Source organism: Salvelinus namaycush, chromosome 22, assembly GCF_016432855.1.
Source record: "Salvelinus namaycush isolate Seneca chromosome 22, SaNama_1.0, whole genome shotgun sequence".
Classification (NCBI taxonomy): Eukaryota; Metazoa; Chordata; class Actinopteri; order Salmoniformes; family Salmonidae; genus Salvelinus; species Salvelinus namaycush.
Genome location: NC_052328.1, coordinates 1,794,367 through 1,821,948, shown reverse-complemented (window position 1 = coordinate 1,821,948; position 27,582 = coordinate 1,794,367). Strand labels below are relative to the sequence as shown.

At 42.2% G+C, this 27,582-nt stretch overlaps 2 protein-coding genes across 2 annotated transcripts; one reads left to right on the top strand and one right to left on the bottom strand.

The window, feature by feature from the left end:
• The first annotated feature begins 7,696 nt into the window (after positions 1–7,696).
• On the top strand, positions 7,697–10,423 carry ddit4 (DNA-damage-inducible transcript 4). Its single transcript, XM_038960210.1, has 3 exons — positions 7,697–8,371; positions 8,663–8,926; positions 9,113–10,423. Exons 2-3 carry the CDS (start codon positions 8,719–8,721, stop codon positions 9,616–9,618), a joined length of 714 nt encoding a protein of 237 aa, XP_038816138.1. The 5' UTR covers positions 7,697–8,371; positions 8,663–8,718; the 3' UTR covers positions 9,619–10,423.
• Positions 10,424–11,391: 968 nt separating this feature from the next.
• On the bottom strand, positions 11,392–25,614 carry LOC120017456 (dnaJ homolog subfamily B member 12-like). Its single transcript, XM_038960209.1, has 9 exons — positions 25,426–25,614; positions 24,771–24,942; positions 23,454–23,599; positions 23,062–23,235; positions 22,831–22,898; positions 21,154–21,263; positions 15,155–15,327; positions 12,746–12,902; positions 11,392–12,301 (listed from the first exon to the last, which is right to left on the bottom strand). Exons 1-8 carry the CDS (start codon positions 25,556–25,558, stop codon positions 12,781–12,783), a joined length of 1,098 nt encoding a protein of 365 aa, XP_038816137.1. The 5' UTR covers positions 25,559–25,614; the 3' UTR covers positions 11,392–12,301; positions 12,746–12,780.
• Positions 25,615–27,582: the final 1,968 nt, after the last annotated feature.

Below are 27,582 nucleotides of genomic sequence, written 5' to 3'. Positions count from 1 at the left end.
CCCGGTTGAGAATGTGTTCTCCTACCAGTAGTAAGGCCTGATACAGAACACAGAAGCCTGGTTGAGAATGTGTTCTCCTACCAGCAGTAAGGCCTGATACAGAACACAGAAGCCTGGTTGAGAATGTGTTCTCCTACCAGTAGTAAGGCCTGATACAGAACACAGTAGCCTGGTTGAGAATGTGTTCTCCTACCAGCAGTAAGGCCTGATACAGAACACAGAAGCCCGGTTGAGAATGTGTTCTCCTACCAGCAGTAAGGCCTGATACAGAACACAGAAGCCTGGTTGAGAATGTGTTCTCCTACCAGCAGTAAGGCCTGATACAGAACACAGAAGCCCGGTTGAGAATGTGTTCTCCTACCAGTAGTAAGGCCTGATACAGAACACAGAAGCCTGGTTGAGAATGTGTTCTCCTACCAGCAGTAAGGCCTGATACAGAACACAGAAGCCCGGTTGAGAATGTGTTCTCCTACCAGCAGTAAGGCCTGATACAGAACACAGAAGCCTGGTTGAGAATGTGTTCTCCTACCAGCAGTAAGGCCTGATACAGAACACAGAAGCCCGGTTGAGAATGTGTTCTCCTACCAGTAGTAAGGCCTGATACAGAACACAGAAGCCTAGTTGAGAATGTGTTCTCCTACCAGTAGTAAGGCCTGATACAGAACACAGTAGCTTACCAGCCGATCACTGTATTTTGCTAATTTTGGGACAGTAAAAAGTGACTTTACTGAGCCGATGCAACACCGTTTAAGTTAGTTCCTAATCAGGAGGTATTTTTGTGAGTCCAATATTTTATGATTACTCATACTTTCTTTTCAAGTAGCATGTTTAGTGTACATGTGGAGGATGTCAGAAGTACTTTAAACATATGACTAAGGCATAATGGGGTTTAGATAGCACCACTATGGCTACCAGGCTTGTTGTAAATGTTATTGCAGTTGTCTTAGATGATAGAAAGAATAGTACTGCCATGTATGTAGACTTGTCAAAAGCTTTTTATACAGTAGACCATGTTATTCTGTTGAATAAGCTGTCCTGATAGGGTAATATAGACCATGTTATTCTGTTGAATAAGCTGTCCTGATAGGGTAATATAGACCATGTTATTCTGTTGAATAAGCTGTCCTGATAGGGTAATATACACCATGTTATTCTGTTGAATAAGCTGTCCTGATAGGGTAATGTAGACCATGTTATTCTGTTGAATAAGCTGTCCTGATAGGGTAATATAGACCATGTTATTCTGTTGAATAAGCTGTCCTGATAGGGTAATATAGATCATGTTATTCTGTTGAATAAGCTGTCCTGATAGGGTAATATAGACCATGTTATTCTGTTGAATAAGCTGTCCTGATAGGGTAATATAGACCATGTTATTCTGTTGAATAAGCTGTCCTGATAGGGTAATGTAGACCATGTTATTCTGTTGAATAAGCTGTCCTGATAGGGTAATGTAGACCATGTTATTCTGTTGAATAAGCTGTCCTGATAGGGTAATGTAGACCATGTTATTCTGTTGAATAAGCTGTCCTGATAGGGTAATGTAGACCATGTTATTCTGTTGAATAAGCTGTCCTGATAGGGTAATGTAGACCATGTTATTCTGTTGAATAAGCTGTCCTGATAGGGTAATGTAGACCATGTTATTCTGTTGAATAAGCTGTCCTGATAGGGTAATATAGACCATGTTATTCTGTTGAATAAGCTGTCCTGATAGGGTAATATAGACCATGTTATTCTGTTGAATAAGCTGTCCTGATAGGGTAATATAGACCATGTTATTCTGTTGAATAAGCTGTCCTGATAGGGTAATATAGACCATGTTATTCTGTTGAATAAGCTGTCCTGATAGGGTAATGTAGACCATGTTATTCTGTTGAATAAGCTGTCGTGATAGGGTAATGTAGACCATGTTATTCTGTTGAATAAGCTGTCCTGATAGGGTAATGTAGACCATGTTATTCTGTTGAATAAGCTGTCCTGATAGGGTAATGTAGACCATGTTATTCTGTTGAATAAGCTGTCCTGATAGGGTAATGTAGACCATGTTATTCTGTTGAATAAGCTGTCCTGATAGGGTAATGTAGACCATGTTATTCTGTTGAATAAGCTGTCCTGATAGGGTAATGTAGACCATGTTATTCTGTTGAATAAGCTGTCCTGATAGGGTAATATAGACCATGTTATTCTGTTGAATAAGCTGTCCTGATAGGGTAATGTAGACCATGTTATTCTGTTGAATAAGCTGTCCTGATAGGGTAATGTAGACCATGTTATTCTGTTGAATAAGCTGTCCTGATAGGGTAATATAGACCATGTTATTCTGTTGAATAAGCTGTCCTGATAGGGTAATGTAGACCATGTTATTCTGTTGAATAAGCTGTCCTGATAGGGTAATGTAGACCATGTTATTCTGTTGAATAAGCTGTCCTGATAAGGTAATGTAGACCATGTTATTCTGTTGAATAAGCTGTCCTGATAGGGTAATATAGACCATGTTATTCTGTTGAATACGCTGTCCTGATAGGCTTGGGTACTGATGCTTGCTGATGATTTCGTAATTATCTCAATGACAGAACTCAGGCCATCAGGGTAGATGGGGTCAAATCCGAGATCCTTGAGTTACATACTCGGCCTGCTAATGTTTACAATCTATATCAAAAAAACATTAGTAATGCTGTAAAAAATTGTAATATTAATTTTTGTATGCAGATGATAGTGTTGTATTCCATTGCTGCATCAGTTGGCCAAGCCTTTTCACGTTTACAATCTGATTTGCTAGCACTGTGGAGGTCACTATTGGATCTAAAGTTGGTGGTAAATACAAACAAAACCAAACGCATGCTTTTTGTCTAGGTCCTATAATCCAGATTTAAATGAATTTGTAATGACTAGTTTGAACGCTACACAAATTGAGCGAGTTCCTTCCTACAAATATCTTGGTATCTGGCTTGATGACAAAATGTCATTAAAACATGTCACTAAGGTGGTGAAGAAGTTGAAAGTTCAAGGTTGGTTTCTTTTACAGAAACAAAAGCATGTCTGACTTTTGATAATAGGAAGTATATTGTCCAGGCCACTTTTATGTCGATTTTAGATTCTGGGGATATTATCTATATGCCTGCAGCAGCAACTATACTTAAACCAGTAGATGCTGTTTTACATTGTGCCCTTAGGTTTATTACTGGTGATGGTTGTAGAACTCACCATTGGGCCCTTAGGTTTATTACTGGTGATGGTTGTAGAACTCACCATTGGGCCCTTAGGTTTATTACTGGTGATGGTTCTAGAACTCACCATTGTTCCCTTAGGTTTATTACTGGTCATGGTTATAGAACTCACCATTGGGCCCTTAGGTGTATTACTGGTGATGGTTCTAGAACTCACCATTGTTCCCTTAGGTGTATTACTGGTGATGGTTGTAGAACTCACCATTGGGCCATTAGGTTTATTACTGGTGATGGTTGTAGAACTCACCATTGTGCCCTTAGGTTTATTACTGGTGATGGTTCTAGAACTCACCATTGGGCCCTTAGGTTTATTACTGGTGATGGTTCTAGAACTCACCATTGTTCCCTTAGGTTTATTACTGGTCATGGTTATAGAACTCACCATTGGGCCCTTAGGTGTATTACTGGTGATGGTTCTAGAACTCACCATTGTTCCCTTAGGTTTATTACTGGTGATGGTTATAGAACTCACCATTGGGCCCTTAGGTTTATTACTGGTGATGGTTCTAGAACTCACCATTGTTCCCTTAGGTTTATTACTGGTGATGGTTGTAGAACTCACCATTGTGCCCTTAGGTTTATTACTGGTGATGGTTGTAGAGCTCACCATTGGGCTCTTAGGTTTATTACTGATGATGATTCTAGAACTCACCATTGTTCCCTTAGGTTTATTACTGGTGATGGTTATAGAACTCACCATTGTTCCCTTAGGTTTATTACTGGTGATGGTTGTAGAACTCACCATTGGGCCATTAGGTTTATTACTGGTGATGGTTGTAGAACTCACCATTGTGCCCGTAGGTTTATTACTGGTGATGGTTGTAGAACTCACCATTGTGCCCTTAGGTTTATTACTGGTGATGGTTGTAGAACTCACCATTGGGCCATTAGGTTTATTACTGATGATTGTTGTAGAGCTCACCATTGGGACCTTAGGTTTATTACTGGTGATGGTTGTAGAACTCACCATTGGGCCCTTAGGTTTATTACGGGTGATGGTTGTAGAACTCACCATTGTGCCTGTAGGTTTATTACTGATGATGATTCTAGAACTCACCATTGTGCCCTTAGGTTTATTACTGGTGATGGTTGTAGAACTCACCATTGTGCCCTTAGGTTTATTACTGGTCATGGTTATAGAACTCACCATTGTGCCCTTAGGTTTATTACTGGTGATGGTTATAGAACTCACCATTGTGCCCTTAGGTTTATTACTGGTGATGGTTATAGAACTCACCATTGTGCCCTTAGGTGTATTACTGGTGATGGTTGTAGAACTCACCATTGTGCCCTTAGGTTTATTACTGGTGATGGTTATAGAACTCACCATTGTGCCCTTAGGTTTATTACTGGTGATGGTTGTAGAACTCACCATTGGGCCCTTAGGTTTATTACTGGTGATGGTTGTAGAACTCACCATTGTGCCCTTAGGTTTATTACTGGTGATGGTTATAGAACTCACCATTGTGCCCTTAGGTTTATTACTGGTGATGGTTATAGAACTCACCATTGTGCCCTTAGGTTTATTACTGGTGATGGTTGTAGAACTCACCACTGTGCTTTGTTTCAAAAAGTGGGTAGGGCTTCTTTGTATGTAAGGAGAGAGTAGCATTATCTTGTGTGCATTTACAAAGCACTCATGCAGAAACGTCCTGTGTATCTATCGTCATTAATTACATTTACACTTACAAATGACCAAACCCGGTTACAGGCTTGGATAACACTGGAGGCCCCTTCGGTCTCCACAGAGTTGGAGACCAAAAGCTGCTTTTGGTTTTTTTCTGTGCCCTTTATGTGGAACAACTCACAGAGCTCTCTGAAATGAGATGTTCTGGTCCCCCTTGGTCAGTTCAGAGTCATGATCAGAGACCTCTATGTTGATAAATGTGATACATTTGTCTTAATATATTTTGTATATTGTATGTTGTATATATGTTTGATGTATTTAAGCAGGGCTCATCTGAAAAAGAGACCCTCGTCTCAGCATGACTTCCCTGACCAATAATACTTTAATAATACTATGCGACATGGCATGTAGCCTAGCGGTTAGAGCGTTGACATGGCATGTAGCCTAGCGGTTAGAGCGTTGACATGGCATGTAGCCTAGCGGTTAGAGCGTTGACATGGCATGTAGCCTAGCGGTTAGAGCGTTGACATGGCATGTAGCCTAGCGGTTAGAGCGTTGACATGGCATGTAGCCTAGCGGTTAGAGCGTTGACATGGCATGTAGCCTAGCGGTTAGAGCGTTGACATGGCATGTAGCCTAGCGGTTAGAGCGTTGACATGGCATGTAGCCTAGCGGTTAGAGCGTTGACATGGCATGTAGCCTAGCGGTTAGAGCGTTGGTCCAGTAACCGAGAGGTCGCTGGTTCAAATACCCGAGCCGACAAGGTGCAACATCTGTCCATGTGCCCTTGAGCAAGGCACTTAACCCTAATTTGCATCATGGGTGCTGTACTACTATAGCTGATCCTGTAAAACAACACATTTCACTGCACCTATCATACTACTATGACTGACCCTGTAAAACAACACATTTTACTGCACCTATCATACTACTATGACTGACCCTGTAAAACAACACATTTCACTGCACCTATCATACTACTATGACTGACCCTGTAAAACAACACATTTCACTGCACCTATCATACTACTATGACTGACCCTGTAAAACAACACATTTCACTGCACCTATCATACTACTATGACTGACCCTGTAAAACAACACATTACACTGCACCTATCATACTACTATGACTGACCCTGTAAAACAACACATTTCACTGCACCTATCATACTACTATGACTGACCCTGTAAAACAACACCTATCATACTACTATGACTGACCCTGTAAAACAACACATTACACTGCACCTATCATACTACTATGACTGACCCTGTAAAACAACACATTTCACTGCACCTATCATACTACTATGGCTGACCCTGTAAAACAACACATTACACTGCACCTATCATACTATGATGACTGACCCTGTAAAACAACACATTACACTGCACCTATCATACTATGATGACTGACCCTGTAAAACAACACATTTCACTGCACCTATCATACTACTATGGCTGACCCTGTAAAACAACACATTACACTGCACCTATCATACTATGATGACTGACCCTGTAAAACAACACATTACACTGCACCTATCATACTACTATGGCTGACCCTGTAAAACAACACATTACACTGCACCTATCATACTATGATGACTGACCCTGTAAAACAACACATTACACTGCACCTATCATACTACTATGGCTGACCCTGTAAAACAACACATTTCACTGCACCTAATCCGGTGTATGTGACAATGAATAAAAAAACACAGAACTATGCAAAATGTGTCCCTGCATCCTCCAAACACAAAACCAACTCATTTGTTTACCTGCATTCAGAACATGATGTTCTGTGCATGAAGATAATGTTCTAACCCACTTCCTGAAACAGTTCCTCACACTCAATAGTCACCATGTTATCCTTTTATGATGACATCAGCAACATGATCAACAGATAAGGTATTACAGACAGTTCAGCAATACGTCTGACTAATATAATGTCCTTTGTTGATAAATGATCAATGTACCTGTAAATGCTCTGCCTTGCTATACAAATGGTAAGAGAGAATATTCTATCTTGTGGGAAGTGGAAGATGCAAAGTTACAATATACAGTATGTACTATAACAGCAGCTGAGCATAACATAGTAACATTGCATCATACTTGGACTACACTGAATAACATAAAGAACTGTTACTGTAACCAACTGATGAATTGACATAATATAAAGGCAACATGAAAACATATAAGCTATATTATAACCAGAAGTGTGTCCATTGTCTGCGGCTCTTTTGTTTATCTGCAGCTGACAGTTTCTATGCCTATTGCCTGTGGTGGGGGGGGGGGGGGGGGGGGGGGTACATGGGATGACAAAATAACATTTTCGACAGTTATTCTTGCAAGTAAAATCATAACTATGCACCACCTAGGGGGGGGGGGGGGGGGGTACATGGGATGACAAAATAACATTTTCGACAGTTATTCTTGCATGTAAAATCATAACTATGCACCACCTAATGATGACAAAACAACATTTACGACAGTTATTCTTGCATGTAAAATCATAACTATGCACCACCTAATGATGACAAAACAACATTTACGACAGTTATTCTTGCATGTAAAATCATAACTATGCACCACCTAATGATGACAAAACAATATTTTCGATAGTTATTATTGCATGTAAAATCATAACTATGCACCACCTAATGATGACAAAACAACATTTTCGATAGTTATTATTGCAAGTAAAATCATAACTACGCACCACCTAATGATGACAAAACAACATTTACGACAGTTATTCTTGCATGTAAAATCATAACTATGCACCACCTAATGATGACAAAACAACATTTTCGATAGTTATTATTGCAAGTAAAATCATAACTACGCACCACCAAATTGATGACCCTGCTGTTGTAAGTTCTTTTTAGGGTATCAGGTAAAATGCATGTTGTATCTAGAACTATGTGTAGTGTAGTAAGCAGTGGACTATGCCTACTCAGATGGTACAATGTAATGCGCTTAGTTTGGATCAGATACATTGTTCCAAACCCATGACGTAATGTTACACCTTCTGCTTAGTCAATGTATTGCGTCCTATTCTTTTGGAAATTAACAAGTGCGTGGAGTTTTAAGATGTCCGGGCTATGTCCGGGCTAGTACTACGTGCAACAAAGACGGTAGCTGGTGTTTTTCCCGAGCAGAAATGACATGTGTGGGTCCCAGCCCCCCCTCACCATGTCCCTTTTCTTCCTCCTTCCTTCTGCCCCCTCTGTGTTTAACCGCCCGTTACCAGGCAAGATAGAACACCGATGACGTGCCCCTGCCTCGGATTGGCTGAAAAGTGAGAAATGGGCGTGCTGTCCTGCGGTCAGCATAAGGGTTATTTAAACAGCTTTGTCGTTGCAGAATATCTGCAGAGTTGAGCAGCTGTGCGAAGGGAAAAGTACATGTATAGTCGGCCTGGATTGACGGGGAAGCCTTTGTCCTCAATCTCAGCTACAACAAAAAAATAAACGGACTTTAACTGGATTAGCAACATATCTTTGTAAGTATCATTCCTGTCACTGGCTATTATTTCAACGTATTGTCTCGAGCGTCAACTTTGAACAAGGGAATGAAAGAACTAACGTTAAAACTAACGTTAGCTTAGTCAACTGCCTTTTTCTCCACTCGGTAAACGTTTATTAGAATAGATAACTAGCTATGTCAGTCACTGAATAGCTAGCTGTATTGTTAGATTGTCTGATATGTAAATTCTAGCTAGTCAACGTTACTGTAGCTAGCTACTCTTCATTTCAAATTCAGTGTTCTCATCTGCCGTTATTTCTCTCAACAGAACCTGATCTATGATCCCTGAGACTTGGAAAGTTATAAGAACTTGACCACTTGGAAATGATGCCTACACTTCCTACAACCATGATGGTCCATGACTTAGACAGCTTCAACTCATCCCCTTCCCCAATGGACGCCACCGCCAAACGGTCGTCATGGGGGAAACTGGTGCAGAAGTTAACCGACTTCAGTGGAGACGGCAATAGCAGCGGTCACAGTATAGACTCCGACTCAGACAATGGCAGCAGGACTGATCTCTCAGACTCCGGTAAATATTTAATAGCTCGACCTAGACTGGTCCCCGGACCTGTTTGTGCTGTCTTATTGAGGATAGGAGTTGGCTATTAATACAGAAACAAACAGATCTGAAACCAGGTTACTATTGCTAGTTGTTTGACAAAAGATAGATCTATCTGATCGTTCTGTATGACTAAAACTGTCCTCTGTCTTCCAGGGTTTGACTTTCCCTCTATCTCCTCATCTGATGACTTTGGCAACATGTTATATGATGATCTCCTCTCGATGGAGGAGACCCTTCTGAAAGAACTTGTGGACCTAATTGCCAGTAGCTTAAGGGAAGCCAAAGACGGTGCCCTGAGATGTTCCAAACTACTCATCCCTGAGAAGCTTCTAGAACACATAGGCCAAGAGCTCCTTCACCTGGCGGCCAGCGAGCCCTGCGGCTTGAGGGGGGCTCTCATAGACCTCTGTGTGGAACAGGGGGAGGTGTGTCAGAGTATGGAACAGATCGCCGTGGATCCATATCTCGTCCCTACCTTCCAGCTCACACTGGTGCTGAGGCTCGATTCTGGAGGACTGTGGCCCAAAATCCAAGGGCTTTTCTCCACAAAGTCTCCATCCAGTCCCGTAAAGAGACAGGCGATTAGACTGAGCACGGGCTTCAGAGTGATCAAGAAGAAACTGTACAGCTCTGAAGAGTTGCTCATAGAAGAATGCTGAAAGAAACCAAAGAGACTTTCTTTAGATATTTTTCTAATAAACCTTGTTGTACCAAGTGTCCTACCTACAACGCTCATCAGAGCCCTAGTGATCAACATTTTGGATTCTAGTCAAATGTATGATTTCTAGGACATTTTCTTAACTGTTAAGATGAGCCGCCGATTACTTTGCTATGTACATGTACATTATTTGCGGATTGGTGTCCCTGTGTAGGGGAGCCACAGTAAATGGTACGTGACAAGTTAATAAGAGAACATTTGTGCTTAAGAGGAAGGAGCGGGGAGCTACAGTAAATGGTATGTGAGTAGTTTAGTGTGCTTAAGAGATTGGCGTTAACCCAAACACTGAAAATGAAGTTTCTGGCACTTTTGCAAACCACTAATATCTATTTTATAAAAGATGGGTGGTTTGGTTTTCCATTTATTGTTAAAAATGTTTCCCTGTTTCTATTGAAACCAGACAATGGCAGCTAGCTGTATGGTAATGTTTGTATGTGGCCATTTAGAAACTGTGGTAATATATATTTTTCTTCATGGCAATTCATTGTACACCATGGTAAGGGGACCAGATTGACATGTTTGGCTAGAGACCAACATTACTTACCAGTACTTGCTTCTCCGTCTGTAGCATCCTTTCTGTGAACCACAGTTCAGTTTACTTGATTCTTTATTTCCAGTTTAGAATGGTTTGTCCTCCTGCATACTCATCTGTGCATCATTTTATTTGATATTCAAATATCCACACTGTCTTGATACTTTCCATTTAATGAACTTCAGACAATAAATAAATATTATTTTTTACAAAACTCATTGTCATTGTTGCTTTGACCAAACCTTTCAGAATGTCTTATGAGAGGGTGTAGTGTATTGTGATACCTATCACTGAATGAAACTCTACTTTACCTCGTTAAATCAAGAACAATATGTAGTTGCACACCTTGGCTGCATTTTACACAGGCAGCAAAACTCTGTTTTCCCCCCCACACTGATTGGGCTTGACTTTTGACCAGTTAGATCAGATCTTTGCCAATAATTGGGCAAAATGATCCACATTTATCTGCCTGTGTATTGTGTAAAAGCAGCCAGAGTAGCAAAGGCTTATCATTAGATGAATTGGAACATGAGCGACAACGCATTAGATACCAGGATTCTTTGCAACACAGGCACATTTTTCTTCTCCATTCATTGCAGGGCCTTTGTCTGAGCAACACCACTTGTTTTTCTCAGACGTGTTTTTTTCTTGAGTCAGCGCCCTCTAGCGATACAGCAAGTCAACTACAGGTGTTGACCATAAACTGAGAAATATATTGCAGTATCCCAAGAAATGGTCTGTATATGAGGACAGACATTTCCTTGGAAGACATCTGTTCTAGTGGGCTTTGTTCTGAAAGGGGCAGTGAAGTACTGAGACAAGTATGTAAAGAAAACTGTAGCGTATCAGTGAGATAGTGCCAACCAGCCCCAGGGTAGATGTTCATTGTTATCACCTCTAGTTCCTCACCACTGATTTGCTTGTGGTTTTAAATACATATTGTAATTTTGTCCCGTAGATACTGAAGCGTTGTGGAATGAAGCCGTCCCTGGGAAACACAACAGCACATCTGATTTGGTAGAAAACGTGCACATCTTCACGTCTTTGCTGCAGCTAGTCACTGTTGTACAAGCCAATTTTTTGATGAGTAATGCACTCACTGGTCTGGGCACTTGTCCAACTCCCCCCTCCCTCACACACACACACACACACACACACAGAAGAGAGAGAGGAAGAATGACAGATGGGGCACGTAGAATGTTTATTTTCCCTGTTTGAGTAAAAACATAATATGAACGTGTCATCGTGAGCAAGACCTACTTTATTAGATAGCCGTTCTGTTCTAATGAAGAAAATCTTGAATAAAAACATTTGATATTTTAGAATTCCAACAATAAATAAATTACTTTCTCATTCACTGGGTTCAGTCATTGTAAATACATAGATCTGCAAAATCAAAATTGCTCAGTACATGTCTTAAGAGGTGTATGTTTACCTTACTGACTCTGATAGGAGAATATATAAATATAATCCCTGCATAGTAAAAATCATAATTTACATATAAAGTATAAATCAGGAAACCAACTGCCATCAGCGTCAATTGGTCTTAACCATTCTTCAATGTTTTCACCATATTGAAATAAAAGATGAATATCTCGGAAGTATCAATTGCTAAAGGAGGACATGTATAATGAACCACTTCTGATCTGAGTATTTCCTGATTTAACACCGCCCTTACATCATCTGACTTGAGGGTGCCTCCCAAATAGCACACTATTCTCTATATGCTGCACTACTTGTGACCAGAGCCCTATGGGCCCGGGGGGGGAAAAAGTGCACTATATAGCAAATAGTGTGCCATTTAGGACGTAAGAGGGTAAAAGCAGGAGTCCCTAACAGTGCATTTGTAAAACAGTCAGCTTGTAACAGAGCACAGTCACTTCATGACACATCACCATGATCATCAACAAAGAGGGTATTCATTCTTCCTCAACAAGACTTTAGGTCATTCTCTTCTTCTTCGCCATACGAGATCTCCAACTCAAGGAGAGTCTGTCCGAGTTTTGGTGTGCGGTGAAGTCACAGTCCCGAATGTTGAAAAGCGTACGTATTTACAGGCAATAAAATTGTTTTTGCAGTTTCGGATAACTACCTAAAAGAGAGAGCAAAGACAATTCAGTTTCAACATGTGCACTCTGTTCATGGGACTCATAACTTACATAGTTAGGTCGGCCTTCGTAACATAGTGGCAAGAAAAAGTATGTGAACCCTTTGAAATTACCTGTATTTCTCAAAAATTGGTCATCAAATTTGATCTGATCTTCATCTAAGTCACAACAATAGACAAACAGTCTGCTTAAACTAACAACACAAATTGTATTTTTCCTGTCTATATTGAATACATAATTTAAACAATCACAGTATAGGTTGGAAAAAGTATGTGAACCCCAAGGCTAATGACTTCTCCAAAAGCTAACTGGAGTCAGCTAACCTGGAGTCCAACCAATGAGATGAGATTGGAGATGTTGGTTAGAGCTGCCTTGCCCTATATAGGGAATAGGGTGCCATTCAGGTTGTTTTAGTGGTGAGCTCTTACCTATCAGTGTGGCGATCAACAGCCTTCCTTTATATTTAACCACCTAAGGAAACAGAGATGTCAGACAGCCTGGAGCAGCTCGGTGTCCCCATCTTCTGAGCCCTCTGGTACAACTCATTGTCTCCAAAATAGCGAGCTCGATACAGCAGGCCCTCCTCTGGAACACAACAACAAAGTACAATGGCTCAGTCCCCAATATTTCCCAGAAGTCTGCACTCCTTGTCATGGATTTAAAAGCATATGATTGTTGTAAGCATTGTCTGGAGTGAGTTTCCACTATTGTTAAATCCATGCAAGAAAGTGAGCAAGTGTACACCTTGGGAGAAGGGAACAGAATTGTGATGTAGCCTAAGACAAACACCTACTTGGGCGTCCAATAAAATACAAGTTACATAAGATAACAGGAAGTACAATAGAAAGGCTAAAAAGAGTATCCTATTACTTTGCATTTTGCCCAGAAAACCAATCATCTGAATGATAATGTGTTGTAATGTAAAACTGCCATGTGCCTTTCCCTTGCCATGTAAACAGCGGTGGCTGGCACTTTAAAATAGGAGGACAGGCTCATAGTAATGTCTGGAACAGAATAAATGGAATTGTACCATTCCTAGGGTCCGAGAAAATCCGCCATGTTGAGAATGAAGACGGAATCCAGACATTAAAATGGAATTCAACAATGTATTGAATCAACTAAACTCATTGAAAATGAAGTTTATCATAAGACTTCAACAGAATGAATCAGTGATGGGTATTTCCTGCAACTTTCTGAAGAGCCAATAAGAATTCCCCGTCTGTATGTGTGGTGCGGGTGTCTACCACTTTGTGTCGCCGTTAGCGGTGATGCTATCTTTCTGGACATGGGAAAGGCTTTCCACACCCAAAATCCTTCTCAAATTAAATGTTAACTACAAAGTAGACTATGCTTACTTGGCAGAACGATATGATGATGATGATGATTATTGTGGGTATTTTGTTTTACAAAAACATCTCTAAAACAGCCAGCCTCTTTCAAGATCTACACTGGAATTAAAATGGTAACTACACCCAAAAATGGATCACATTTTTCCCAGACCTCAAAATTGTTCTCCTGGTGTGGTTTAAGCATTGTTGTGGACTTAGAAAATAACTGAATTTGGATGTTACATTTTTTTAAAGTGATTGAGAGCAAAAACATTAAACTGGGAAATTGAAACCTGGGAAAACAAAATGGAAAAAACTGAATCAGGCAAAAAATATATATATATTTTTTAGGTCCCTACATTCCATTCACTGTATTTCAGCCATTATTATGAGCCGTCCTCCCATCACCAGCCTCCTCTGCATGTGAAGTAGTGCTATTTCTTCACAGAGGATATCACTTTCTGGTACTGTGTTATCCATCTTACGTTATAGCAAACTGTCTGTTTGAAACAGCCAAACAAACAGGACAGAACCGGTTTAGTTTGGATCAGAACACCTGAAGCCTCCAAACTAAATCATTAAACACCCCTCCAGTAGACATCCATTTTAAAGTAGCCAGCCATGTGGAATTGACCGCAGGGCTCTCCAGAGGGTGGTGCGGTCTGCACAACGCATCACCGGGGGTAAACTACCTGCCCTCCAGGACACCTACAACACCCGATGTCACAGGAAGGCCAAAAAGATCATCAAGGACAACAACCACCCGAGCCACTGCCTGTTCACCCCGCTATCATCCAGAAGGCGAGGTCAGTACAGGTGCATCAAAGCTGGGACCGAGAGACTGAAAAACAGCTTCTATCTCAAGGCCATCAGACTGTTAAATAGCCATCACTAACACATTAGAGGCTGTTGCCCTATATACATAGACCTGAAATCACTGGCCACTTTAATAATGGAACACTAGTCACTTTAATAATGTTTACATGTTTTGCATTACTCATCTCATTTGTATATACTGTATTCTATCCTATTCTACTATATCTTATTCTATGTCGCTCTGACATTGCTCGTCCATATATTTATATATTCTTAATTCCATTCATTTACTTTAGATTTGTGTGTATTGTTGTGAAATTGTTAGATATTACTTGTTAGATATTACTGCACTGTTGGAGCTAGAAACACAAGCATTTCACTAAATCCGCAATAACATCTGCTAAACACGTGTACGTGACCAATAAAATTTGATTTGGAGAATATTGATTAATCAATAGAACTTCATCATCCAAAGACAGACAAAAAGGTCAACGGAGAAGAGCTAGTTAGAACATCAACCTACTTCTGCTTCCAGCAGTTGCAGTTCTAAGAGTATGATGCTGGGGTTGTGGGTTCGATTCCCACACGGACCAACATACTGAACAGGTGTCACTGTCCACGCTGACCGTTCTAGAAGCCATGGAAGCGTCTGCTAAATGACCATGTTATTCTCATACTATTAAGTGAACGTACTCTGTTGTTTCTCCTTCCAGCAGTTGTTTCTGAGGTTGGAGATGTAGTCATCCTCCACACTCCTCTCCACAGTCTTCAGATTCAGTCCGTTGTACTCCCTGGAGAAGTGGTCTCCCACATAGTACGGCACCCTCAAGGTCTCTGTGTACCTCTTGTGGGTGTGTCCAATAGACCTGAATTTGATGGAGATAGATACAGAGAGAGATACAGAGAGACAGAGAAAGATACAGAGAGACAGCGTAATGAGTGAATTTTTATTTTATTTAACTAGGCAAGTCAGTTAAGAACAAATTCCTATTTACAATGACGGCGTAGGAACAGTAGGTTAACTGCCTTGTTCAGGGGCAGAATGACAGATTTCTTTTACCTTGTCAGCTCGGGGATTCAATCTAACAACCTTTCAGTTACTGGCCCAACGTTCTAACCACTAGGCTACCTGCCAACCCAGTGAAGCAGCTTCACATGAACCCAGCAACACCAATCCCTTTATCGTGGGATATGACAGTGGACTACTCTCTGACACAATCACTATAGTCTCCCACACGACAGTAACAGTGGTGATAACAGACAGACAGAGGAGTAGAGTATTGGTGGTGATAGCCTGGTGGTTAGGTGCGTTGGGCCAGTAACCGAAAGGTTCTGGATCTAATCCCCGAGTTGACATGGTAAAAATCTGTCGTTCTGCCCCTGAGCAAGACAGTTAAACCCACTGTTCCCCGGGCGCCGATGACGTGGATGTTGATTAAGGCAGTGGCCCGCACGTCTCTGATTCAGAGCGGTTGGGTTGAATAAGAATGACACATTTCAGTTGAATACATTCAGATGTACAACTGACTAGGTATCACACTTTCCCTGATTGCACAAGTTGACTGCAGGTATTCATTTAAAAAGTAGTTACAAATATTTACATTTATTGAGAAATTACAAATAAATAGTTTTGACGGTATTGAAAAACCCTACTGTGGCTTTTTCTAAATACCCTGGTATACTGCCCAAGCCTACCAGCCATCGCCGGGTCTTAACCACGGGCCAGCCATCGCCGGGTCTTAACCACGGGCCAGCCATCGCCGGGTCTTAACCATGGGCCAGCCATCGCTGGGTCTTAACCAAGGGCCAAAGAGCCCCTGCTGACGACTACTTTCCCCTAAAGTCAATCTATGACCTGTGACCTCCCTAAAGACTACCAGGCGGTGTCCCAAATGACACCCTAGTCCCTATTTAGTGTCCTACCATTGAACAGAACCCATAGGGATAATGCACTATATAGGGAATAGGGTGCCATCTCTCCACCTCAGTCAAACTAATGCATCTAGCAAACACCAAAAAAACTGCTGAAAAACCACCTTCCCAAACAATTTCCAGAAATAATCATTACTAGAGGATTACCAAATTGTGAAATGCATTGTTATAGCAGGATAACATAGCAACTGGAGGATAATCCGTCCCATCCAAGGCAGTTCAGCATTTTGTAATACAAAGAAAGAAGAATCATCAAATGATTGCATTACTTTGGCGGAAGTTGCTTAATAATACATCATAGTCAAATGTCTGACTATACGACTTTAAGACAGCACAGCTAGGGTTGCAAAATTCCAGTAAATTAGCCAAAATTCCAGATTTTCATTCATCCTGGTTGGAACATTCCCAAAACCTCTCTCATCATCACTCAATGCCTAGGTTTACCTCCACTGTACTCATATCCTACCATAACCTTCTCTGTACATTATGCCTTGAATCTATTTTTCCACGCCCAGAAATCTGCTCCTTTTACTCTCTGTTCCGAACGCACTAGATGACCAATTCGTATAGCTTTTAGCCGTACTCTTATCCTACTCCTCCTCTGGTGATGTAGAGGTTAATCCAGGCCCTGCAGCACCCAGCACCACTCCCATTCCCCAGGCGCTCTCATTTGTTGACTTCTGCAACCGTAAAAGCCTTGGTTTCATGCATGTTAACATCAGTAGCCTCCTCTCTAAGTTTGTTTTATTCACTGCTTTAGCACACTCTGCCAACCCGGATGTTCTAGCCGTGTCTGAATCCTGGCTTAGGAAGACCACCAAAAACCCTGAAATTTCCATCCCCAACTACAACATTTTCCGACAAGATAGAACTGCTAAAGGGGGCGGAGTTGCAATCTACTGCAGAGGTAGCCTGCAGAGTTCTGTCATACTATCCAGGTCTGTGCCCAAACAAATAGCTTCTACTTTTAAAAATCCACCTTTCCAGAAACAAGTCTCTCACCGTTGCCGCTTGTTATAGACCCCCCCTCAGCCCCCAGCTGTGCCCTGGACACCATATGTGAATTGATTTCCCCCCATCTATCTTCTGAGTTCGTACTGTTAGGTGACCTAAACTGGGATATGCTTAACACCCCGGCCATCCTGCAATCTGAGCTAGATGCCCTCAATCCCACACAAATTATCAAGGAATTTACCAGGTACAACCCTAAATCCGTAACCATGGGCACCCTCTTAGATATCATCCTGACCAACCTGCCCTCTAAATACACCTCTGCTGTCTTGAACCAGGATCTCAGCGATCACTGCCTCATTGCCTGCGTCCGTAATGGGTCAGCGGTCAAACGACCATCCCTCATCACTGTCAAACGCTACCTAAAACACTTCAGCGAGCAGGCCTTTCTAATCGACCTGGCCCAGGTATCCTGGAAGGATATTGACCTCATACCGTCAGTAGAGGATGCCTGGTTGCGCTTTAAAAAGTGCTTTCCTCATCATCTTAAATAAGCATGCGTCATTCAAAAAATGTAGAACTAAGAAGAGATATAGCCCTTGGTTCACCCCAGACTTGACTGCCCTTGACCAGCACAAAAACATGCTGTTGCGTTCAGCTATTTCAAACAGAAATTTGCAGACTGAGCACTAATTCCAAAAAGTTTTGGGACATTGTAAAGTCCATGGAGAATAAGAGCACCTCCTCCCAGCTGCCCATTGCACTAAGGCTAGGAAACACAGTCCCCACTGATAAATCTACGATGAGCGATCATTTCAATGAGCATTTTTCTACGGCTGGCCATGCTTTCCACCTGGCTACCCCGGCCAACAGCTCTGCACCCCCTGCAGCAACTTGCCCAAGTCCGCCCCCGCTTCTCCTTCACCCAAATCCAGAAAGTTGATGTTCTGAAAACGCTACAAATCAGCCGGGCTAGACAATCTGCACCCTCTCTAAAATTAGCTGCCAAAATTGTTGCAACCCCCATTACCAGTCTGTTCAACCACTCTTTCGTATCGTCTGAGATTCCCAAATATTGAAAAGCTGTCTGGGTCATCCCCCTCTTCAAAAGGGGAGACACTCTAGACCCAAACGGTTATAGACCTATATCTATCCTACCCTGCCTTTCTAAAATCTTCGAAAGCCAAGTTCACAAACAGATCACCGACCATTTAGAATCCCACCGTACCTTCTCCACTATGCAATCTGGTTTTCGAGCTGGTCATTGGTGCACCTCAGCCACGCTCAAGGTCCTAAACGATATCATAACCGCCATCGATAAAAGACAGTACTGTGCAGCCATCTTCATCGACCTGGCCAAGGCTTTCGACTGTCAAATCACCTCATTCTTATCGGCAGACTCAAGGGCCTGTTGTCTGGACCTCTGGAAGTCTCTATGGGGGTGCCACAGGGTTCAATTCTTGGGCCAACTCTTTTCTGTATATATCAATGATGTAGCTCTTGCTGTTGGTGATTCCCTGATCCACCTCTACGCAGACGACACCATTCTGTATACATCAGGCCCTTCTTTGGACACTGTGTTAACTTCTTTGGGATAGGGGGCAGTATTTTGATGTCCGGATGAAAAGCGTGCCCAAAGTAAACTGCCTGCTACTCAGGCCCAGAAGCTATGCATATGCATATATTTGGTTAGAAAACACTCAAAAGTTTCTAAAACTGTTAAAATTATGTCTGAGTATAACAGAACGTATTTGGCAGGCGAAACCCTGAGGACAAACCATCCAGGAATTTTTAGTTGACTGTGTTTTCAATTAGCTTTCTATGGTAAACTAGATTTATGATGCACCTGGTTGCAGTTCCTATGGCTTCCACTAGATGTCAACAGTCATTAGAAATTGTTTGATGTTTTTCCATTGAGAAATGAAGAAGTACAGAATGAGAGTCAAGCCAAGTGACCTGTTTGGGGCACACGACCTGTAGCTCGCTCCACTTTGATTTTATCCGCTATTGAACACAGTATATTCAGTCTTAAATTTTGTCGATTATTTATGTTTTAGGATACCTAAGGATGGATTAGGAAAGTTGTTTGAAATGTTTGGACAAAGTTTACAGGTAACTTATTAGATAATTTATAGTCATGTTGGGCGAGTTGGAACCGGTGTTTTTCTGAATCAAACGCGCCAAATAAATTGACATTTTGGGGATATAAAAAGGAGTTTATCGAACAAAAGGACCATTTGTGATGTTTCTGGGAAATATCGGAGTGCCAACAGAAGAAGATCTTCAAAGGTAAGGCATGAATTATATCGTTATTTCTGACTTTTGTGTCGCCACCTGCCTGGTTGAAAATAATTTTTATGCATTTGTATGGTGGGGTGCTGTCCTCAGATAATCGCATGGTTTGCTTTCGCCGTAAAGCCTTTTTGAAATCTGACATCGCGGCTGGATTAACAAGTTAAGCTTTATTTTGACATATTGCATGTGTATTTTCAAGAATGTTAAATATTTACAATTCTGTAGTTTGAATTTGGCGCCCTGCACTTTCACTGGATGTTGGTCAGGTGGGACGCTACCATCCCACCTAGCCTAGAGAAGTTAACAAACCTCCAAACAAGCTTCAATGCCATACAATCCTCCTTCCATGGTCTCCAACTGCTTTTAAATGCTAGTAAAACTAAATGCATGCTCTTCAACCGATCACTGCCCGCACCCCTGACTAGCATCACTACTCTGGACGGTTCGGACTTAGAATATGTGGACAACTACAAATACCTAGGTGTCTGTTTAGACTGTAAACTCTCCTTCCAGACTCACATTAAGCATCTCCAATCCAAAATTAAATCTAGAATCGGCTTCCTATTTTGCAACAAAGCCTCCTTCACTCATGCTGTCAAACATACCCTCGTAAGACTATCCTACCGATCCACGACTTCGGCGATGTAATTTACAAATTAGCCTCCAACACTCTACTCAGCAAACTGGATGTAGTCTATCACAATGCCATCCGTTGTCACCAAAGCCCCATATACTACCCACCACTGAGCTGTATGCTCTCGTTGGCTGGCCCTCGCTACATATTCGTCGCCAAACCCACTGGCTCCAGATCAACTATAAGTCTTTGCTAGGTAAAGCCCGGCCTTATCTCAGCTCACTGGTCACCATAACACCCACCCATAGCACACGCTCCAGCAGGTATATCTCACTGGTCACCCCCAAAGCCAACACTTACTTTGGCCGCATTTCCTTCCAGTTCTCTGCTGCCAATGACTGGAACGAATTGCAAAAATCCCTGAAGCTGGAGACTTATATCTCCCTCTCTAACTTTAAGCATCAGCTGTCAGAGCAGCTTACCGATCACTGTACCTGTACACAGCCAATCTGTAAATAGCACACGCAACTACCTCATCCCCATATTGTTATTTATCTTCTTGCTCTTTTGCACCCCAGTATCTCTACTTGCACATCATCTGCAAATATATCACTCCAGTGTTGATGCTAAATTGTAATTATTTTGCCTCTATGGCCTATTTATTGCCTTACCTCTCTAATCTTCTACATTTGCACACACTGTATATAGATTTTTCTATTGTGTTATTGACTGTACGTTTGTTTATCCCACGTGTAACTCTGTGTTGTTGTTTTTGTCGCACTGCTTTGCTTTATCTGGGCCAGGTCGCAGTTGTAAATGAGAACTGGTTCTCAACTGACCTACCTGGTTAAATAAAGGTGATAAATAAAGAAAGACCAGGCTACTCCATGAGGTGATTATCCGGGGGGGGGGGGGGGGGGGTGTCAGGGGTTAGACTCACGGCCTGAAGCTGAGGCTGTAGGGGGCGGTGGAGACCATCATCTGACTGAGAGCTGACACAACCACCAGGATGACGATGGGCAGCAGCTGGACAAAGAGCGCAAAGCCTCCCTGAAAAATCACAACACACAGGTTTGTTAGACACAACAATGACAAACTGACATGGTAAACTATACAGGTTTGTTTGAGTTAACTGATAACACTGCAAAACCAACTACCGGTCTTAAGCCTAGCAATCCACTTTGCACAGGCTAATTTCACATACACTATATGTACAAAAGTATGTGGATAAACTTTCAAATTAGTGAATTCGGCTATTTCAGCCACACCCGTTGCTGACGTGTATAAAATTGAGCACACCGCCATGCAATCTCCATAGACAAACATTGGTAGTAGAACGGCCTTACTGAAGAGCTCAGTAACTTTCAACATGGCACTGTCATAGGATGCCACCTCTCCAAAAAGTCAGTTCGTCAAATGTCTGCCCTGCTAGAGCTGCCCGGTCAACTGTAAGTGTTGTTATATTGAAGTGGAAACGTCTAGGAGCAACAACGGCTCAGCCATGAAGTAGTAGGCCACACAAGCTCACAGAACAGGACCGCCGAGCGATGTAGCCCATAGAGCATAAAAAGTGTCTGTCCTCGGTTGCAACACTCACTACCATGTTCAAAACTGCCTCGGGAAGCAACGTCAGCACAAGAACTGTTTGTCAGGAGCTTCATGAAATGGATTTCCCTGGCCGAGCAGCCACACACAAGCCTAAGATCACCATGCGCAACGCCAAGTGTCAGCTGGAGTGGAGTAAAGCTCACCGCCACTGGGCTCTGGAGCAGTGGAAACGCGTTCTCTAAAGTGATGAATCCCACTTCACCTTCTGGCAGTCCGTCAGACGAATCTGGTGTTGGCAGATGCCAGGAGAACGCTACCTGCCCCAATGCATAGTTCCAGCTGTAAAGTTTGGTGGAGGAGGAATAATGGTCTGGGGCTGTTTTTCATGGTTCGGGCCCCTTAGTTCCAGTGAAGGGAAATCTTAATGCTACAGCATACAATGACATTCTAGACGATTCTGTGCTTCCAACTTTGTGGCAACAGTTTGGTGAAGACCCTTTCCTGTTTCAGCATGATAACAATGCCCCTGTTCACAAAGCGAGGTCCATACAGAAATTGTTTGTCGAGATCGGTGTGGAAGTGGAACTTGACTGGCCTGCACTGAGCCCTAACCTCAACTCCATCAAAAACCATTGGGATGAATTGGAACGCCGACTGCAAGTCAGACCTAATCACCCAACATCAGTGCCCCCACCTCACTAATGCTGTTGTGGCTGAATGGAAGCAAGTCCCCACAGAAACATTCCAACATCCAGTGGAAAGCCTTCCCAGAAGAGTGGAGGCTGTTATAGCAGCAAAGGGGGGGACCAACTCCATATTAATGCCCATGATTTTGGAATGAGATGTTGGACAAGCAGGTGTCCACATACTTTTGGTCACGTAGTGTAACAATACAGTTCTACCCAAGTAGACCATTCTCAGTTTGCAGTGCAAAAACAACAAGGACTCCCCCTGCTGTACAGCAGGCTAACTAACATACATTAGAAAACCATTAGAAAAATGGCTAAATTTATCTACTTAATAACCTGAACTGGAAAATGTGCAATCACAAAAAAAAACACTGGCATACCTCTCTCTGTTGTCCCTGTTGTCCCGCTGGCCTCTGATAACGCCCATTTCTGTATACATGAACGTTGCCTTGAGAAGCAAAACAGACAACCAATAGATAGAGCATTAGCAGTGGAGGTGTCAGTAAAATATGTAGATGCAATGGTTTCTAGTGACTGTGTCTGTGTGTGTGTGTGTGTGTGTGTGTGTGTGTGTGTGTGTGTGTGTGTGTGTGTGTGTGTGTGTCACTCACTTGCTGGAAAACCCCCTCCGAAGAACATATTGAAGAGGTCCTCAGGTGAAATATCAGCCTGGAAGTCTCCGTTGGTCTGTCCCTGTCTTGACGGATGTCTCTTCTCCTCACCACACTGGTCATACTGTTTCCTCTTGTCAGCATTACTCAAGCAGGAATAGGCATTTCCAATAGCTGGGGGAAAACAAACACCTTTTTGGGTACCTTCAAATTACATTAAATGATATACAATTCATTGGAGCGGTTTCCTGGACACTGATTAGACTAGAAAGCATTCTCAGTTGAACACGTTTTAGTCCAGGACTAGGCTTAACCTGTGTCCGGCAAACCGGCTCCTTTGAATGGTTATCGCATTAAAATAATGAAGAAAATAAGTCTGGTTTGGGGCGTACCTTTAAATGCCTCAGTGGCACCCGGGGCGTGGTTTTTGTCGGGATGGAATTTCAACGCTAATTTTCTATATGACTTTTTGAGATCATCTTCAGACGCATCTTTCTTCACTCCGAGAATCTCATAGAAGTCTTTACACTGTTTGATTCTGTAAAGACAGAAGAAGAAAACTATAAAGACAAAACACTCAATTGTTTCCAAGATATTTTCATTTTTCCGATAGGGAAGATTCAATGTGGAAAGTGGGAGTTAAACAGATGTTTGATGTTAATGTTTTAGAAGCAGTTTCAATATAACATGCCATTTAGCAGATGCTTTTATCAACAACTACAAAAATATATACATGTGTGGTCCCAGCTCAGCAGGAACATTGGACGACAGGTAGCCTAACGGGTAAGAACGTTGAATAAAAAAAATCGGTTCGAATCCGAGCCAGCGACCATTTAACCCCCAACAACTGCTCCCCGGGCACCGAAGACATGGATGTCGATTAAGGCAACCCCTCACACCTCTCTGATTCAGAGGGGGTGGGTTAAATGCACCTCTCTGAATCAGAGGGGTTGGGTTAAATGCACCTCTCTGTTTCAGAGGGGTTGGGTTAAATGCACCTCTCTGATTCAGAGGGGCTGGGTTAAATGCACCTCTCTGAATCAGAGGGGTTAAATGCACCTCTGATTCAGAGGGGGTGGGTTAAATGCACCTCTCTGAATCAGAGGGGTTGGGTTAAATGCACCTCTCTGTTTCAGAGGGGTTGGGTTAAATGCACCTCTCTGATTCAGAGGGGCTGGGTTAAATGCACCTCTCTGATTCAGAGGGGCTGGGTTAAATGCACCTCTCTGTTTCAGAGGGGTTGGGTTAAATGCACCTCTCTGATTCAGAGGGGTTGGGTTAAATGCACCTCTCTGTTTCAGAGGGGTTGGGTTAAATGCACCTCTCTGATTCAGAGGGGTTGGGTTAAATGCACCTCTCTGATTCAGAGGGGTTGGGTTAAATGCACCTCTCTGATTCAGAGGGGTTGGGTTAAATGCACCTCTCTGATTCAGAGGGGGTGGGTTAAATGCACCTCTCTGATTCAGAGGGGCTGGGTTAAATGCACCTCTCTGATTCAGAGGGGCTGGGTTAAATGCACCTCTCTGATTCAGAGGGGCTGGGTTAAATGCACCTCTCTGATTCAGAGGGGCTGGGTTAAATGCAGGAGATACATTTTGGTTGAATGTATTCAGTTGTGCAACTGACTAAGTATCCTTTTCCTTCACTTTCCTTGCAATTACATTTTATATGATAATAATTGCAATGATAGTAAATTCCATGCATCCTACTTCTTGACAGCGTCCAGTTGATCTGAGGTGTAGGATTTGGCTGTCTGCGAGGCCTTCTCTCCTTGGTCCTCCTCTCCAGGTCTTCGCTGCCTTGGCCCAGTGCCATCACTGGATCCTGACTGGTTGTCATGACCAGGGGTGAAACCATTTCTTGCAATTAAGTCGAGCAGTGCTGGAAATACAAATAGAGTAACATTTAGAGGAACATTTGAGTATGGTAGTTTCCCCCAGAAACGTCTCCACTGAACAGGCCCATTGGGGGCAAATCTCTGATGACATCTCCCTCTTGTGAATTATTCGAAGTAACAGCGTCAAAGACCGCTAACTATGCAGCTACACCGTTTGTATTTAGCTAGCAACATGAGATTGAGTGCAACTGAATGTACTGACTACACAGTTTAACGTTAGGTAGCTCGCTAGCTAGCTAATATAACCAGAATTAAACGGACTGTGTATACTACAACTACAACAGTGACAATGCAAAATCGAGCCAGATTAGATGTTTTATATGAAAAATCGGCGATAATTAGCTAGCTATAGCAGTGAGAATGGTAACGTATTAACGCAACTATAGCGGGCCCTCCATTTCCCAGGAAAAAATATACCCTGGATGCTAGCTGACATTCATGTCGCTTCTCAAGCGGCCGTCTCTTACCTCTCGCCTTATCCGTCGGAAAAAGTTTCTGTGCCTTTTCTAGAAATCTAACGGCCTTCTCTGCTTGATTGTTTGTTAATGCAGCAGTTGCAATGTCAATGCAACGCTCTGCTTCGTCCCTGTTTACTTCCATTGCGGGACGCAGCTTGAGGTAAATAAAAAAATAACGCTAATAGCCGTTGTAGGGCGCTTTCTAATGACGTCACGCATTATGTAGTGACGTAGAGGTGTGGTCATGTTGGTATTGCCTACTAGATGGAGCCAAACTTTCCATAACAAAGCCATCACCTACAGAGATGAACCTGGAGAAGCAGGCTGGTCCTGGGGCTCTGTTGACAAACACAAACAGAGCCCCAGGACAGCAGCACAATTAGACCCAACCAAATCATGAGAAAACAAAAATATAATTACTTGACACATTGGAAAGAATTAACATAAAACTGAGCAAACTAGAATGCTATTTGGCCCTAAACAGAGAGTACACAGTTGCAGAATACCTGACCACTGTGACTGACCCAAAATTAAGGAAAGCTTTGACTATGTACAGACTCAGTGCGCATAGCCTTGCTATTGAGAGAGGCCGCCATAGGCAGACCTGGCTCTCAAAAGAAGACAGGCTATGTGCACACTGCCCACAAAATGAGGTGGAAACGGAGTTGCACTTCCTAACCTCCTGCCCAATGTATGACCATATTTTTTATTTGATTTCTTTACCTTTATTTAACTAGGCAAGTCAGTCACATATTTCCCTCAGATTACACAGACCCACAAAGAATTCGAAAACTCCCATATCTATTGGGTGAAATACCAGTGTGCCATCACAGCAGCAAGAAAAGGGCAACCAGTGAAGAGCAAACACCATTGTAAATACAACCCATATTTATGTTTATTTATTTTCCCTTTTGTACTCGTTGCAACACTGTATATCGACATAATATGTCATTTGAAATGTCTCTATTCCTTTGGAACTTTTGTGAGTGAAATGTTTACTGTTCATTTTGTATTGTTTATTTCACTTTTGTTTATTATCTATTTCACTTGCTTTGACAATAAAGCCCTTTGAGTTGAATAGCCCTTATGGGGCCCCATGATGGAGCCAGATGATGTTTTAAGTGGAATCAAATCTAATTGAAGTATGGCTACGTACAGTCTTATCTCAGGTCCAGCAAAATGCTTATGTATCTAGTTCAAACAGTGCAGCAATATCTAGCAATACAAATGACAATACACACATCATCCAAAGGTTAAATAAATAATAATAAAGAACAAGATAATAAGACGTCAGAATGAGCCAGAGGTGGCACCACGTGTTCAAAAGTGGTGTGGCAAAATTAGTACGTGTCTTTTCTCGGGCCTGGAGTTTTTCCTGATCTCATGACCTGGTCTCTGCTGTCTCCTGTAGTCCACGATCAACTCCTTCCTTTTGTTGACGTTGAGGGAGAGATTAGCAAACTGACCTGTATATTTGTCTAGAGATTTTAACCGCAAAATAAAAATGTGATTCACATTTAAAATAATAATATTTTCCAACGGGGCTATACATTTGGGTGAGGTTTTTTCTCTCGCCTGAGTCGCCTCGTTTCACTGTCATTTTTTTTTTTTAACCATCTAATGTTCAGCGAAATAACAACACAGTGTCAAATACAGGAAGCCTAGTCAAATATTTAACATCCAATCACATTAACCGTTACTCTCTCACGGGAATTCCACTAACCGCCTGTACGTAGCCAAACGTGGCTACTGCTCATGTTGGTATCTGTACTGATGACGTAAAAGCCATGACAGGGAGACATAGTGGAGTCATAACGCGCGTGCAAGCGGTTGCCCCCGACGCCACTTGGGTACATTGCAGCATCCACCGAGAGGTTCTTGCTGCCAAGGGAATGCTTGACAGCTTGAAAGACGTTTTGGACACTACAGTGAAAATTGTTAACTTTGTTAAAGAAAGGCCCCTGAACTCTCGTGTATTTTCTGCACTATGCAATGATATGGGCAGCGATCATGTAACGCTTTTACAACATACAGAAAGAAGTCCGCTGGTTATCAAGGGGTAAAGTATTGACACGTTTTTTTTAATTGAGAGAAGAGCTTAAAGTTTTCTTTACTGACCATAATTTTCACTTGTCTGACCTCTTGCATGATGACGAGTTTCTCACA